Source organism: Tursiops truncatus, chromosome 5, assembly GCF_011762595.2.
Source record: "Tursiops truncatus isolate mTurTru1 chromosome 5, mTurTru1.mat.Y, whole genome shotgun sequence".
Lineage (NCBI taxonomy): Eukaryota > Metazoa > Chordata > Mammalia > Artiodactyla > Delphinidae > Tursiops > Tursiops truncatus.
Window position 1 is genome coordinate 97,999,695 of NC_047038.1, and position 15,658 is coordinate 98,015,352.

General features: G+C 42.8%; 1 protein-coding gene across 5 annotated transcripts in view; it reads left to right on the forward strand.

The window, feature by feature from the left end:
- Positions 1–13,290: 13,290 nt before the first annotated feature.
- GPAT3 (glycerol-3-phosphate acyltransferase 3) overlaps positions 13,291–15,658 on the forward strand; it is a 57,364-nt gene continuing 54,996 nt past the window's right edge. The window contains exons 1-2 of one of the 5 annotated variants that reach the window (XM_019932866.3): positions 13,291–13,476; positions 14,062–14,348. In XM_019932866.3, the coding sequence (XP_019788425.1) occupies positions 14,208–14,348 (141 nt within the window). In that variant the 5' untranslated portion in view covers positions 13,291–13,476; positions 14,062–14,207. Of the gene's footprint in view, positions 13,477–13,556; positions 14,349–15,658 lie in introns of those variants that run through there. The other 4 variants (XM_073805415.1, XM_019932868.3, XM_033857190.2 and 1 more) reach the window with 4 other exon arrangements.

Below are 15,658 nucleotides of genomic sequence, written 5' to 3' on the forward strand. Positions count from 1 at the left end.
AGCAATCCCTTTCATGTCTTCTCACTTTTCTATAAATCTACGTTCCACCTATTGGCGTTCTAGTTTTTCCATTGTAGAAAGTTATTTTTGCTCCTATAGATTTTTTTTTATCAATATCAACCATTTTTCTAAAATGTGAACGTCATACAAATAGAGATTATTTATCTCTCCCCAAACTCCCACTTTATTTTCAATCCCTAGAATAGGCCCAGATCAAAGTTGACACTAAATAAATATTTGAGGAATGAGTACAATTTGGTTCTTAATTATTGACTGTTGGGCTAGTTAGGTGTTTCTTGGATTTTTTTCTTCCTTCAGAAAGATTCTAAGTTCTTGGAGGGCAAGAATCTTGCCTTATACTTTCCTTGTATTCATGAATTCACTCCTAATGAATACCTGCTTTAAATCAGGTACCCTGCTAGCTACTGAAGGTACATTGAATAATAAAAACAGATATGGTGTCGGCTCCAATGTAATTTATAATCTAGCTGGAGACAGAAACATTATAGACATAATCTTATATGATGACATAATTACAATTCTGATCAACGCTTTGTAGGAAAAATATAGAAAGCTAGAGGCAAGGATAGCTAAGGTACCTACTCCCCCTAGTGTTGGGATCAGGAAAAGTCTTCTCAAGGACCTAGAAGATTGGAAGGAAAGGGGCCGGGGAAAGAACCAGTGCTCAGGCAAAGGAACGTCAGGGGTGTGGGAGTCCTGACCAAAACTTGGTGAAAGGGTTACCTGAGTTGAGAGAGAAAACTAATATATATTTTGGAATCTTATTTTGACTCAACTGTGAAATGTTTCTTTATTCTGGGATATCACCTGAATGAACCCTTTGATTACACAAATGTAAAGCAAGTACTTACCCTTTGCTTTTAGGAGAGAACTGAAAGAAAAACAAGGATGTAGATGTTTTAGACGGAAGTCTTAGTCAGTGCTTGGACTCTAAATAGTTGTAGATAGTTGAATCATTACTGCATACTGAGACTCATCTGCTTCTGTGGTGAGAAATGTTTCTTGATTTTATTTATACCTAGAGTTGATGGTTACAGCAAAGGGGGCTTACCCTTGAGGAGGTGGGTGTGGGCTTATTCAAGAATTGCTTGCAGAAGATCCAGAGCTTTTGTCCCAGGGCCAAAGAGCCAGAACCTTCACCTTATGCTAGAGGAGACAGTAATGGGGAAGAGGCCTGGACTTAGTACAACCTTATCTGTGCTGGAATGCTGATACCATACACACGACTCTAAGACTGCATAACCCCAAATATGCTGATGACTGCTTTCAAAATGACTGCTCCAATAGCAGAGCGGAGAACGATCGGGAGGGACAAAAGTGGATTCATTCTCGCTTATTCTCTACTTATGGACCTTGATAGTTAATTTCTTCGCATGCACTGGACTATTTTATTCCCCCTCAAACTTCCAAGATTTATCATACTATCTGGCATATACATAGTATGCCCTCCATATTTGCTTATTGAATGAATGGACTTTTTCATTAGGAAATTATTTTAAAGGTCATTATGTAGAGTATGGAGTAAGACATCCTCAGATCACCAGAATTTGGAAATAAGAACATCCTTTGAGAATGAAAATAATGTATATATATATATATATATATATATATATATATATATATATGTATTTCTTTGCTCATCATTTTTTTTCTTGATTTCTTATTCTCACTGTTTTCCAAAAATGATTTGAGGGGATGAATGAAACCATGCATAGTGAGCCATTGGTAGCAGGGAAAAAAAAAAGATAAATCAGAAAAAAAGAAAAAAAAAACAGTCAACGTGTTGCCAAAGAGATGTGGGGAACATCCATGAAGGTGACTAGAGTAAACGTCCTAGAAGAATGACCAGAAAATGACTAATGTGAAAAGAATCTGTGACCTCACTGACTATTGAGAAACAGGTTTAAAGAAGGAAGGCAAGGAGTCCAGGTGAAATCAGGAAAAGAAAAGAAACCAGAGAGGCTGACTTGGGTGTCATCACGTAGTTATCATGCAGCTTGACCAGAGGGGGTACTGGATGGTGGTCACTCATCTTTCAGCTCCACAGTAGTGATTCTGCTTCAGGTTTCTCTTGGCCCTGGATGAAAAAATTTTCTACGCTATACTGCTCTCTTGCTCTCATTTCTTTTGATTGTGAGTTTGGCCTTCCATCCCTTTGACACATTGAAGCAAGAGGCACTATATTTTGAAAATGTTCTGGTTACTAGAAAAAAATATATAGGATAGTACATGGCACTTGGCATTCAGATTTGTACCTCAGTCTCCTGTGAATCTGATTATTATGAACTGGCCACAAAAGCCCAACCAAATCAAGCTTTTGACTTTAAAACCAAAGGCCATTTTAGCTGTCTCAAAAGGAGATGATCACACTAAGGTCGTGGTGGGTCCCCATTTTTGATATTCTGTCTCATCCTCTCTAACCCCATCGGAGTGCTATGGGAAGAGCCTGCCTCCTCAGGGTAGCTCATTCCCAGACTCTCTTGTTGAATCTCTGCTGTGGAGTCATTGGCGTGGCTTTGGCTTTAGGAAGTCTGGGGAGACTGGGTCATGGTATTTTCCAGGTAGGAGTCATGGAAAAAATCCCCACCAGATGTACTTTTGTAAAGACAGGTCAATAGGAAAATCTAAGAGGCTGAAGCTTCAGTCAAAAGTAAGCAAGATGATGTTCTCTTTAACTCATTCAACACACGTGTGTAGGTGAACCATCTGCTTTTTAAGGTCTTTAGTGACAGACTCATAGGCTGGGCTTTCCCTGGTTCCAAAGAATACTTCCTCTGGTTTTAAGTTCATCAGACTCAGAACCATATCACCATCTTCTTGGGGTACTCAAACCAGAGAATTCTCAGATCTCTAACATGTTTGTTTAGGCTAATTTAAGAAACGTTGAATAAAAGAGTGGATGGAGGGCTTCCCTGGTGGTGCAGTGGTTAAGAATCCACCTGCCAATGCAGAGGACACGGGTTCAATCCCTGGTCCGGGAAGATCCCACATGCCGTGGAGCAACTAAGCCCGTTTGCCACAACTACTGAGCCCACATGCCACAGCTACTGAAACCTGCATGCCTAGGGCCCATGCTCCGCAAGGACAAGCCACCGTAATGAGAAGCCCGCGCACCACAACAAAGAGTAGCCCCCGCTCACCGCAACTAAAGAAAGCCCGCAGCAACGAAGACCCAACGCTGCCAAAAATAAATACATAAATAAATTAATTAAAAAAAAAAGTGGATGGCCACTACTTACTCACAGAGGACTTATGGACCCCTGAGAATATGTCTGTGTCCCCTGTGGGTTCCAGGGACTCCATCTGAGAAGCACTGGGGAGACGATGGTTTTCACCTGATTGTTTACTCATGGACAAAGTTGAGTGACCAGTTTTCTTTGCATTTAGGTTGAAGTTCTGCCCAATGTGTTGTTAGTCTTTTAATGAGAGCAATATGTGACAGACTAAAATGTAAATAAAACAAAAACGTTTTGGTTTGTTAAATTAACAATAAGAATTGTGGAGATTATTGAAGCCTAGAAATCAATCAGGAAGTGCTTGGCACCATTATCTCTATCAAGCTTTGCTCAACTAAACTCTGATTTGATAAGGGTCGTGTTTTTCTTCAGGACTCCAGGGAGGGGACAGATAAAGAGTAGTGGGTGAAGCATTATAAATAATCGGACTGTGTTATAACAGTCATTATGGTAGTTGAAAAGATTTTATTTTTAACAGAGGCCAGAGTGCATTGAAGCTATTAGTTAGTCAGCAGGTTGTTTTCTTTTTTATTGTCTTTGTCAGCCAGTTGCTCTCTGCTCAAAATGCAGAGGTGAACTTTAGCACTATATATTACAGGGTGGTGACAGCCATTCATTAATTAAAGGAAACGTTCCTGATTTGAAAAGGTTTTAACTTATGAACATGCAGAATGGAAGACTCCAAGACTAATTCTGGGATAAGAGTGACAGTTTAACTACTAACCTACTTATTTTTATTCTGCCTTAGTGAAGGGAAGGTATGTTCCCGAATAATATTTAAAATACTAGTTTCCATTTATTACCACTTGCCCAAATATATAATTCAGAGCTGCCTTTGGTCTTTTAAATTTTTTATTTTTAAAAGTTTTAAAAATTTTCCCTGACATGTGAATACTTTAAGGAAAGAGACAGAAAATCAATCTCTATGACAAGTTTTCCAGTCATGAATGAATTTCAGTGTGGGATTGATTAGACCATTAGAGAATTATACATCATGAAACCATGCCTGGAATCACCAAACAAGCAAGACCTATGTACATGCATATATGTGTGTGCATGTAGATACGGTGCAATACTTTCACCAGAGAGATGAGTACTTTACCCACTCTCTCTAGAGAGTAGCTAGATGATGTATCAGCATCTGAGCAAAATGTTGTTATTATCCAGAAAATTCAAATATAAAGTCAATTTAAAAAATCTGTTAAAGGTTTTAGTGGTTATTATAATAATATAATGATCCTTACAAAATTGGAGCCATATTTTGGGAAGATTGATAAGTTATGGATACTACTGGGGATAAAAGTGATTACAACTGTCTGAGGAAGAAGACCCTCCCTAAGTGAACCATTTCTTAATGGAAAATTTTGCCAACATTCTTATTATCCTCCACTTTTATTTTCCTTTGTTATCATCTCTCTCCCCTTCCCCAGAGGTGCCAAATTCTATGGTGAGATCTTCTGTCTTAATATTGTTTTGGAGACACAGGGCACTTGGCCATCAAACTCCTTCTCTAATCTTTCTAACAAAAAATAAAATAAGAAAGAAAGGAAGAAAGAAGAGAAAAGAAAAAAAATAATGAAATCTAAATAATGATGAATAATGAAATCTAAATAATGATGAATAATGAAATCTAAATAATGATGAATAATGAAATCTAAATAATGATGAATACTGAAATCTAAATAATGGAATCTAAAGCTTTGGTGGTGATGGGGTAATAGAATTCCTGGTGGAAGAAATTCTGCCTAATCAGGAATAGCTGAAATTTAACTATATTCAAATTTAAATAACTACTGAAAGAAGCTGGGCAGGTAATGAAAATGAGGAAGTAGGCTGGGATTAAGAAAAATTTTGATAAGTACTTAAGTAAAAAGTACATGTCATTTTCTTCTTAAGTCCACTCTACTATAAGAAATACATCAGTGCCATGGTGATGACAAAAGACCACAAGGGGGATGGACATAGAGTACACAGGAGAGGTTATGTCCTATAGGAATGGCTCAGTGCTGCCTGATTCTAAGAGAATCCAGAAATTCTAATCTTAGTGTGAATATTTTAATATGTGGGCAATCAATTCAAATTTTCTAAAAAACATTGTATGGATCATTGTAAAGGCCCTCTGATTTCTGACTGCTGATTTACATATAACCGGTGAATAAATGGATTGGGAAGAGGAGAGCCTGGGCTTTCTTGTCAGAGACTTTTTTCCGTCAGTGTATATAATCCTTGAAGCCACACTCTTGTCCTTTTGGGGCATCCTGTTCAATTTAGCAAGTGTGCATTGAATATATCACTATATCATAACAGTGTGCCCTGGGATGAAACATTTTTGTCATTGGTTCTTACTTTGGAGACTTGATCTGAACATTTGTAGGTTCAGATATCACGTCCTATCACAGTGGTTCCCAATCAGACTGTAGATTAGAATTCAGAGGGTCACATCCTGGATCCAAGAATTAGGTTCTAAGGCCATCCATAAAGAAAAAGTTGGGTATGTCAAAATTATCCCTGAAAAGTTACCTGGGAATGCTCCATCATGGAGACTGATAGACTCTATCACCGTGTCAGTTTTTCCTTCAGTATTGGAATAGGTTCATTGTTTCCTGGACTGAGCACAGATGAACTAGTTGCTTGACTTTCAGGGCTAAGCTCTTAAAAACATGCACTCTAGCAGAATCACAGTCAGTGGAGGAAATGTTCACACTTTTAGAGACCTCCCAGGAACTGAGAACTTCAGAAGGAAAAGCAGATTTATGTTCCTCATCTGAACATGTTACCTACTATTCAATTTTGGCTCTTCTCATTATTTTAGTCATAAAATTTAATTCAAATAAATTAAATGAGACATAAAGTACGGCATGAGGTATTAGGCAGCTTCACTTTAAGTAATGTGCCTCCATGCACTGTCATGTTTTTGTTGGAGAAATACTTTTATGTAGGTCAGTAATTCTCAAAGGATAGCTCAGGGACTCCAGAAGTCCTTGAATCCCTACAGGGCATGAAGTCACAACTGCTTTTATAGTAATATTTAGAGGTTATTTTACTTTTTTACTCTTATTTTCTCACATGTGTGATTGACGGTCTTTTTGATGTGTACACCTGGTCAGGCTCCTCAGTTACTTAATCAAACACTAATCAAGGTGCTGCTGTGACATTATTTTTTATAAGTGATTAAAGTACATAGTTGACTTTAAGTAGGCGAGATTATTCTAGATAACCTGGGTGGGTCTGGTTAAAGAAGAACAGAATCTCAAGAATGAGTTTTCTGGAGTTCATTTTCTAATTCAACTAGACTTAAAGACACTAATGCCTCTATTTTCAGTGCTAGAAAGGGCACTGGTAGTCCATTTCATAATAAGTAAGAGATACCCAAAATATGGCCATTGGATACTTCTAATCAATAGCAGGAGAAGGCAAAGTTCTGGGTGATCATGTATTAGCTATTTTAGAACATTTTAGTCAAACTGAGGAATATAATGAAATTGGCTAGTTGCTCCTAACTGCCCTCCAGCAGGGAAGAGAAAAAGCCTTCAAATTCTCAGGTTGAACTTCACATAAATGGTCTGAAAGCTTCTTATCTGCCCAGAAGGAAATTCTTATCTCCTATAGACATTGGCCAACATTTCTGAAAACCAAACCTAGAGTCTCATCCTTCAGTGGCTGAACTACAACACAAAAGTGAGCGCATTGATTGGGAAGAAACAGGATCCTGAAAATTGGCATGGGGACATCTATGGGCAGATCCTGATGAAGCTAGGAACACCGAACTCCTCCCCTAAATTCTGCTGAGTCATCTTTGCCAGTAGAAGCAGCTTTCTACCTCTGTCCAAAGAACCTGTAATGGCCTCCCCTGAAGTACTTGCCCTGCAAGACACTGCTGATCCTCCTCAGGACCTAACTCTGTCACTCTTTGCTTCTAGAACTGTAATTAAACTCAAGTCCCGGCAGGCCCTGAAAGGTGAGGTACAAAGTATGAGGTACCTCCATGAGAAGGTGAGCTATGCTCCAAAAGAACTGAATGATTTTTCCAGTTTATACAGGCAGAAATCTAGGGACTCTGCATGGAAATGGATATTAAGGGTGTGAGAGCATGGTGGGAGGAATAGAAAGTTGGATCAGGTGGAATTTATTGAGATGGACCCACTAAGCAGAAATTCTAGATTTCGCGTTTTAGCTCAAGGGGTTAGAAAGAACTCTAACAGTTTGATTTGTTATTGAAACATGGATCCATAAGTGGTCTACACTGAATAAGTTCAAATGCCAGAATTGTGTTGGTATACTGTAGAGGAAGCATCCAAAGGCTTAGGGACATGGAATGTTAGAGTGGGTTTATCATGTAAGACCTGATCATTCACCCTGGGAAGGTCCAAAGACATACCTTTTACCTCAGCTTTGAGAAACGTGTTTGTGAGAGGAGCCCCAGAATCTTTGAAGAGCTCGGTGGTTGCTCTTCTCTGTAGGTCAGAATTTACAGTGGGAACTGCTACTATTCAACTAGTGTCCCTAAATGCAATGAGGATAACAGGACTCCAAGAAGCCAGGTACCAAGTGGCTGTATTTGATTACCAAAGACAAAGTGAGTACGATTGTAATGGGCAGCAGAGTCAAAGTATAGAGTAATCAGAATAGTCCGACTCAAAGAAACCTGTGGCGTTGAATAACTGATCAAAAGAAATAGATGGCAATCACCTAAATTCTCAGTTGTATAAGTGGAAAAGTTCTAGGTTAGTCAACAGATGTCTAACTCAAATCCCCAAAGAGTCACAATCTCTTGATTAATTCACAAACTTTAGCCAGTTTACAGACCCAGAACCACTTGAAAGAAGGGGAGGCCGGGTCCCCTTGAAGACTGCCAAAGTTTTATAATGTTATTCTTTTTCCCAGTCTTCTACAAAGGGACCTAAGGCCATTTATCAGGGTGACTGCTCTTTGAAGAAAGGGAAATAATCAGACTTTTCAGGGATTACTGGACACTATTTCTGAAGTGACACTCACTGCTAGAGACCCAAAATGTCACTCTGGTCTATCAGTGAAAATAGGAGCTTGTGGATGTCAGGTGAACAATGGTGTTTTAGCTCAGGTGCATCTAACACTGGGCCCAATGAATTCCCGAATCCATCCTGTGGCTATTTCCCCAGTTCTGGGATGCATAATTGGAATAGACATACTCAGTAACAGGAAGGATCCCCATGTTGGATCCCAAACTTGTGGAGTGAGAGATTTGGATGAGAGGTCAGGAGACTGGTGTGCAAAGGGCAGGGTGTGGGAGGATGAGAGTGGGGCTGGGGCACTGTGATGTGATCAAGCAACCAGATAAGAAGCTCTGCAGAAACCAGGGGAAGGTGAGAAAGGTTTTGCCGGAATGTCAGGGAGTTAAAGTTGGAGTGCTTTAAGATCCAGCCTAAGATATTTGATATATTTGGACTTTAATTTTTGACCATTAGGGAGTCACTGCTGGCTTTGAACAAGAGTGTGGCATGAAGTAAAACTCTGTGCAGGTGGAAGGGGCAGAAGAGTGGGAAGGAGCTACAGATAAATGACACAGTTCCTGGTATTAAGCAGTTTACAGTGGGATGATGAAGCAAATACACAAATCAAGGTGGGGTATGATGAAGGCCCAAGAAAGGTGTGAAATGAGAGAAAAGAGAGGTCTCACACAGAGACTGCAGACAAGAAATGCAAGACTTGTCTGTTCAAAAAATGCTTCAGCAATCTGCTACACCCCCAGATTTCTCCTTTGCCAGTGTGGATTCCTCCTTCTTAAATTAAATCAATATCTGCCATTTGGCTCCAACTATGACATCTTATTTGCCATAGGCATCTATTCATGAGAGTATTGACATTCGCTCAAAGGTTTGTAGCCTAAACTCCTCTGTTCACAATTGCTGTCAAAGCAGGGGTATGGAAAAAGATGCAGATAATACAACAAGTCCTCAGGTAAGGAGGAGCTCTTCAGAATCAATTCTTCTTGCGTTGGCTCCTGGAGAATTACCTGGACTCCCACGGTCTTTTCCTGTTTATTTATTTATTTAGTTTTATTCATGAAGTAACTAACAATGTTGTGTTAGTTTCAGGTGTAGAGCAAAGTGTTTCAGTAATATATATATATTTTTTCATATTCTATTTTCATATTCTTTTCCATTATAGGTTATTACAAGACATTGAATATAGTTCCCTGTGGTATACAGTAGGTCCTTGTTGTTTATCTATTTTATATATAGTAGTGTGTATCTGTTAATCCCAAACTCCTAATATATCCCTCCTCCCACCTTTCTCCTTTGGTAACCGTAGGTTTGTTTTTCCCATGGCCTTTTGTCATTAGTTAAATATAAAACTCCCCTCTTGTCTGAACTCTAAGGGCTTGCTACTCAAGGTGTGTCTGTACATCAACGACATCAGCATCACCTGGGAGCTCTTAGAAAGGCAGAATCTCAGGCCCCATCCCAGCCCTAGGAAGAATCTTCAATCCCAGGAGCCCCAGGGATTCCTACCCACTTTAAAGTTTGAGAAGCTCTGGACTACCTGCTAATCCCTCTTCTTCATTCTCCTATACAACTTCATTTGGCCTCAGATGTTGACAAGGGGTCATGCATGGACTTGACGGTTTTATCAAAAGTCTAATATTTTAAGACTGGAAGGGATCTTAGAAATTATGTAAGAATAAGGGAACCATGTGATTTTTCACTCAAACCAGGACATTTTTGAGAGTGAAAGGAAGCGTCATTAAAAATATATGCCAGGGACTTCTCTGGTGGCTCAGTGATTAAGAATCCACCTGCTAATGCAGGAGACATGGGTTCGATCCCTGGTCCTGGAAGATCCCACATGCCGTGGAGCACCTAAGCCCGGGCACCACAACTACTGAGCCTGTGTAGAGCCCATGAGCCACAACTGCTGAGTCTGCGAGCCACAACTACTGAGCCTGTGTGCCACAATTACTGAAGCCCGTGCACCTAGAGCCCGTGCTCTGCAACAAGAGAAGCCACTGCAATGAGAAGCCCGCACACCACAACGAAGAGTAGCCCCTGCTCGCTGCAACTAGAGAAAGCCTGCACACAGCAACAAAGACCCAATGCGGCCAAAAAACAAAACATATATATATATATATATATACACACACACATATGCCAGGACAACAGGTGAAAAACAGGATTGTCTTGAACAACCTCATTACTGAGTATATACTATCAGCTAAAGTTTAAATGTATAATCTCAAGTCCCAATAACAACCTCTCCAGGTAGGTGTTATTATCCCCAGTTTACAGATATGGTAAGAGTAGGGGGGTTGAACTGTAGCCTCCTAAAAGATATGCCCAACTCCTAACCTGCGAATGTGACCTCATTTGGAAAAAAAAAATTCTTTGCAGATTAAGTATAATTAAGTGAAAAATCTCAAGATGAAATCATCCTGCATTAGAATGGGCCCTAAATCCAGGGTGATAAGTGTCTTCATAAGATAAAAGAAGAAAAGGCCATGTGAAGACTGAGGCAGTGAGTATGCTGCCACAAGCCAAGCAACACTGGTAGCTACCCAAGAAGCTGTAAGAAGCAAGGACAGATTCACCCCTAGAAACTTTGGAGGGAGCTTGGCCCTGTAGGCACCTCCATTTCAGACTTCTGGCTCCTAGAACTGAGAGAATCAATTTGTGTTGCTTAAAGTCACTAAGTTTGTGGTAATTTGTTATGGCAGCCCTAGGAAACTAATAAAATGAAGGGAGTTGTAAGTGCAGGAAGGGAGGGAGGATCCTTCCTAGGTTTAAATGAAAGAGCCTTAAGGTGTGCAAAAAAGGGCAGGTGAGGTGAGTGAAAGGGAGCCTGGGGACCACCACCATTACTTCTTCCCTCTCCCTCCCTCATCACTGCAGAGGTGAACCTATCTTGGCTATCCTGTGTTTTAGGTGAGATAAAGATGGAGAGCTTGGGCTTCTCTGGTGGCGCAGTGGTTCAGGGTCTGCCCGCCAATGCGGGGGACATGGGTTCGAGCCCTGGTCCGGGAAGATCCCACATGCCAAGGAGCAACTAGGCCCGTGTGCCACAGCTGTTGAGCCTGTGATCTAGAGTCTGAAAGCCACAACTATTGAAGCCCATACACTGCAACTACTGAGGCCCCAGTGGCTGGAGCCTGTGATCTGTGGCGGGGGAGGCCACCGCAGTGAGAGGCCCGCACACGGCAATGAGGAGTGGCCCCTGCTCGCCATAGAGAAAGCCCACGTGCAACAATGAAGACTCAACGCAGCCAAAAAAAAAAAAAAAAAAAAGGTGGAGAGTTTTTACACTTGCACCAAGCTGCCTTCGATGTTTGCACAGAGCTTTGTCCTTAACAGAGCAATTTCAAACTCATAATCACATTTGACACTAAAAAGAATCCATTTTACTGATGAGAAAGCTGAAGCACAGAAGACTAAACGAATTGTTCAAACTTACAAGTGTCTGTGTCAGTCTGGAGTCAGTCTAAGACTTCAGACTCCACTTTATTACCATTCCACCATTCCGTTATGGGACAATAATTCTTTTCTTTTTAAAATTTTTATTCATTTATTTATTTTTTGGCTGCATTGGGTCTTCATTGCTGGCGTGACCTTCCTCTCCTTGCAGCGAGCAGGGGCTACTCTTCGTTGCGGTGCGTGGACTTCTCATTGCAGTGGCTTCTCTTGTTGCGGAGCACGGGCTCTAGGCATGCGGGCTTCAGTAGTTGTGGCACATGGGCTCAGTAGCTGTGGCTCGCGGGCTCTAGAGCACAGGCTGAATAGTTGTGGTGCACGGGCTTAGTTGCTCCGCAGCATGTGGGATCTTCCCAGACCAGGGCTCAAACCCGTGTCCCCTGCATTGGCAGGCGGATTTTTAACCACTGTGCCACCAGGGAAGTCCCTTATGGGACAATAATTCTTACATAAAGAATAAACCAAAACCAAAACCAAAGAAGTAAACCTCGTTCATGAAATTTGGTTATGAACAACAAGAAATCATTGGAGACTGTGGGCACTCAGCTCCTCTGTCTGGATGGGCAGAAAAAGGCCATCCTTAAACGAAATTACCTGCACTGAGACTTGTTGGGTAAACTTTGGTACAATCATTCAGCATTCCTTAGTCATCTTCCTTTGAGGAAATAAAAGGAGGGTAAGAGCTTTGCCTGAATGTATGGTGTTAAATGAGTCAATATAACCTTTGAAGTTTTGTGCTAAATATTTGTTTGTTTCCAGCAAAGACTTTGGACGAATTTTGGCATGTGTGTTTTTTTGTTGTTGTTGTTTGTTTTCGTAAAATGGCAGACTATGAAGAGGTTTAATTTTGAGAAGCCAAGCTCCTGACACTTCTTAATTCTCAGCTTGGTTTTTAGGACCAAGTTACAGTTTTTTTCCCTTCCTAGTGGGGTAAGGAGTTGTGATACCTGCCTTGCAGGAGGTGCAGAAGCCAAACATTTACATTCTTTGCAGGGGGTTCTCCTCTCTTCCGCTCTCCATTTCCTCCACACCCTGGGCCGAGGCAGCCTCTTTCGCAGTATTTGTTGTCAACACTCTTTGAATTCAGTTTGCTTGCCGTCCCAGTTTTTCTAGCTTGAAATTACACCCAAAAGAGACCTGTACGAGATTTTGGTCCCATTCAGTGACGATCTGGAAACGGGGGGAGCCTGATTTTCTTATCTACTACATCTCAACATCCCTTCTTATGCTTACTCTTAAAAACAGATCAGGTTTCTAAGAGGCATGAACCGCAATGAAGTAAATACCCGTACAAGCTTTTTGCCCTTTACTGTTCTAAGAAGGGCTAACGAGGCAGCGATGCGGGCACTGAATTCCCTGGAAGCGCGCGTCAGCTGGATGAAGCTTGCGGGGGCCTGGTGTTTTTCTGTGGCTTCTGTGAGAATCGTGTTGGGTGAAAGGTAGGGGAAGCTGTAGTTGGAATCTTGCCCCAGGAAGAGAGCGACCCTCGGCGGAAGGATTTCTGTGCCAAGGGAACGGCGGCTGAGCCGGGAAGGCGACTCGTGGAGAAAACTTTCCACTTTCAGGAAGAGCAAGATCTCGCCCGGCAGCTCCATAGAGTAGGGAGGGGAAGGAGGAGGGAGAAGAGGGAGTGGGAGACCTGGAAGCGGAGGAAGCCGCAGCTCAGTAGCGCCGCGGGCATTTCCCTCTCCTTGACAGCCCTGCGGAGAGGTCGTTTTATACACACACAAGCAGGACCTTCTCAAGCGTTCCGGACACGTCAGTAGTTCATTCCGGGGGTGAGAAAATTCTAACGTGTTGCAGATGAAAACTCTGTTCCCTGAAGAACCTCCGCTGGGAGTGCTGGCGAGGCGGGGCGCGGGGAAGACTGGAGGCCGCCCGGGAGGCTGCGGCGCTTTCCGTGCAGATCCCTACTAGAGCTCCCCGTTGGGTGGCGGAGGAGGTGGGGCGAGGGCAGGGTGCAGAAATTGGGCGCTGGGCGTCCGAGCCAGCCCACCAGCAGCGCAGTCCTGGACCAGGCGTCAGTTCCGCCAGCGGCTGGTGTGAGGTGGTGCGGTGCACGGCGCCGCAGGGATCCTCGTTCCGGGAGGGCCTCCGTGACTCAACGCTGAGTTGCCCCAATCACCACCCAACTGAAATCAGGCACAGGGTGGGACACGTTCCCTGCTGCGCTCGCGTGTCTCCACGCTCACCCCCAGCCCTGGTCGCCTGGCGGGCGCTACCAGGTCTGCGCAAGCGGCAGCAGGGGGCCTGGGCCTCCAGCCCAGAAAGAGTCAGCCGGCCGCGGCGAGGTGGAGCCCTTAGAGGAAGGAAATTGCTGTCCTCCTGAAAGTTTTTCCCGTCCTCTCTTGTTTTCCCTGCAGAGGTGAGAGGCAGGCGGCGGCGGCGCTGACTCCGGGGAGCCGGGCCCCGCACCTCTGCTCCCGGAGCTGCCAACCGACTAACTGGGGACAGGGAAAGCTGTCGCGCTCGGACCTCCTCCGTGGACCCCTTCTGGGTGCGCCGAGCCATGGATAGCGCGGAGCTGGCCGGGAAGATCGTTTACACCTGGCTTACTCTGGTGCTCGGCTTCATACTCCTGCCTTCGGCCTTTGGGTTGTCTTTGGGCATCTCCGAGCTCTACATGAAGATCCTGGTGAAAACTTTAGAGGTGAGCGCATGGGGGCATGCCGCGGCCCCTCCTCCGAGGGCTTTAGGGAGATCCTGGGGCGATGCGAAACGAAGGTAGAGCTGAAAGGCGAGTAGACGCGAGGGGACCAGTAAGTAAAGTCAGTGGTCTGGAGGGGTGTGCGTTTTAGTTTATTCGCGGCTGCATCCCTCCTCTCCCGCAGAGCTGGAGGGATTCGGACTAAAACCACTGGACCACCCTGTTGTTGCTGCGGTTGGAGGCAGAATTACCTCCACCCTCTGCTGTTGTTATTATGATTTTTACTGATAAGAATATCAATGCAACCACCTTTTCTATCACCGAATTTCTTTATATCGTTTCTGCGGGGCAGCTGTCACCTCAGTGTCCTTAGTTTTTACAGCCCCAGGTTTCAGAGGTCCTTTCGTGGACTAAGGCATCCTGTCCAGAAAGGCATCATGTTCTAGTGTATGCTCAATATAAGACACCAATTGCTGGATGGTAGAAAGAAGTCTGATTATATTTTAACAGAGTCATGGAAATTTAATCTAACCAATGGCACTTGAAATGTCATTGAAAATCTACATTCCTTGACCTCAACTCTAAGTGGGCCTGATGGGGAACAACTACAGCTTACCCTTAATACAGGGCTTTATTAAATCACAGAGGGTTCCCTGTTGATCCTCTCATCAGATGCTCCCCAAAGCCTTGGAAGGTAGGGAGAGCAAGTGTTATTCCCCCTTTTACAGGTAGGGAAACTGAGACTCTGACAAGTTCAGTGGTTTGCTTGAATTAAGTGGTGGAGACAGGAGTCTTAACTGAGGAGAGGGCCTGCAGCTATTGGTTAATAGTGCAGACTTTGGATGCAGATTTGCTTTGATTTGGTACCAAAATCCCAGCTCTGCTTCTCAGTATATGACCATAGGGAAGTCACCTACTTCTTGTGCTTCATTTGCCTCATCTATAAAATAGGAGTAACAATAACAACTATTTCCATAGGGTTGTTTAAGTGAGTTAAAATATGTCAAGCATCCTAGAATGGTATCTGTATGTGTTTGCTACTATTAAAAGAATAATATTATTCTTATTATTAAAGTAATAATAAAGTAATAATATTATTACTTAGATTCTAGCATCCTTGTTTCTGTAGCTACTAAAGTACCTTCTAATACGGTTTGCAGTTTTCTGCCCTTATTCTATGTCTGCCCCCAGGCGTTGCTTTATTTGCTCTTCTCCCTCAGGCAGGAGGGTGGCTCCCAGATATACATCTCTAATCTTTTATCTCTTACCTGGAGATTACCAGCAGATCTCCCACCAGCTAATCTCCTGCAAAT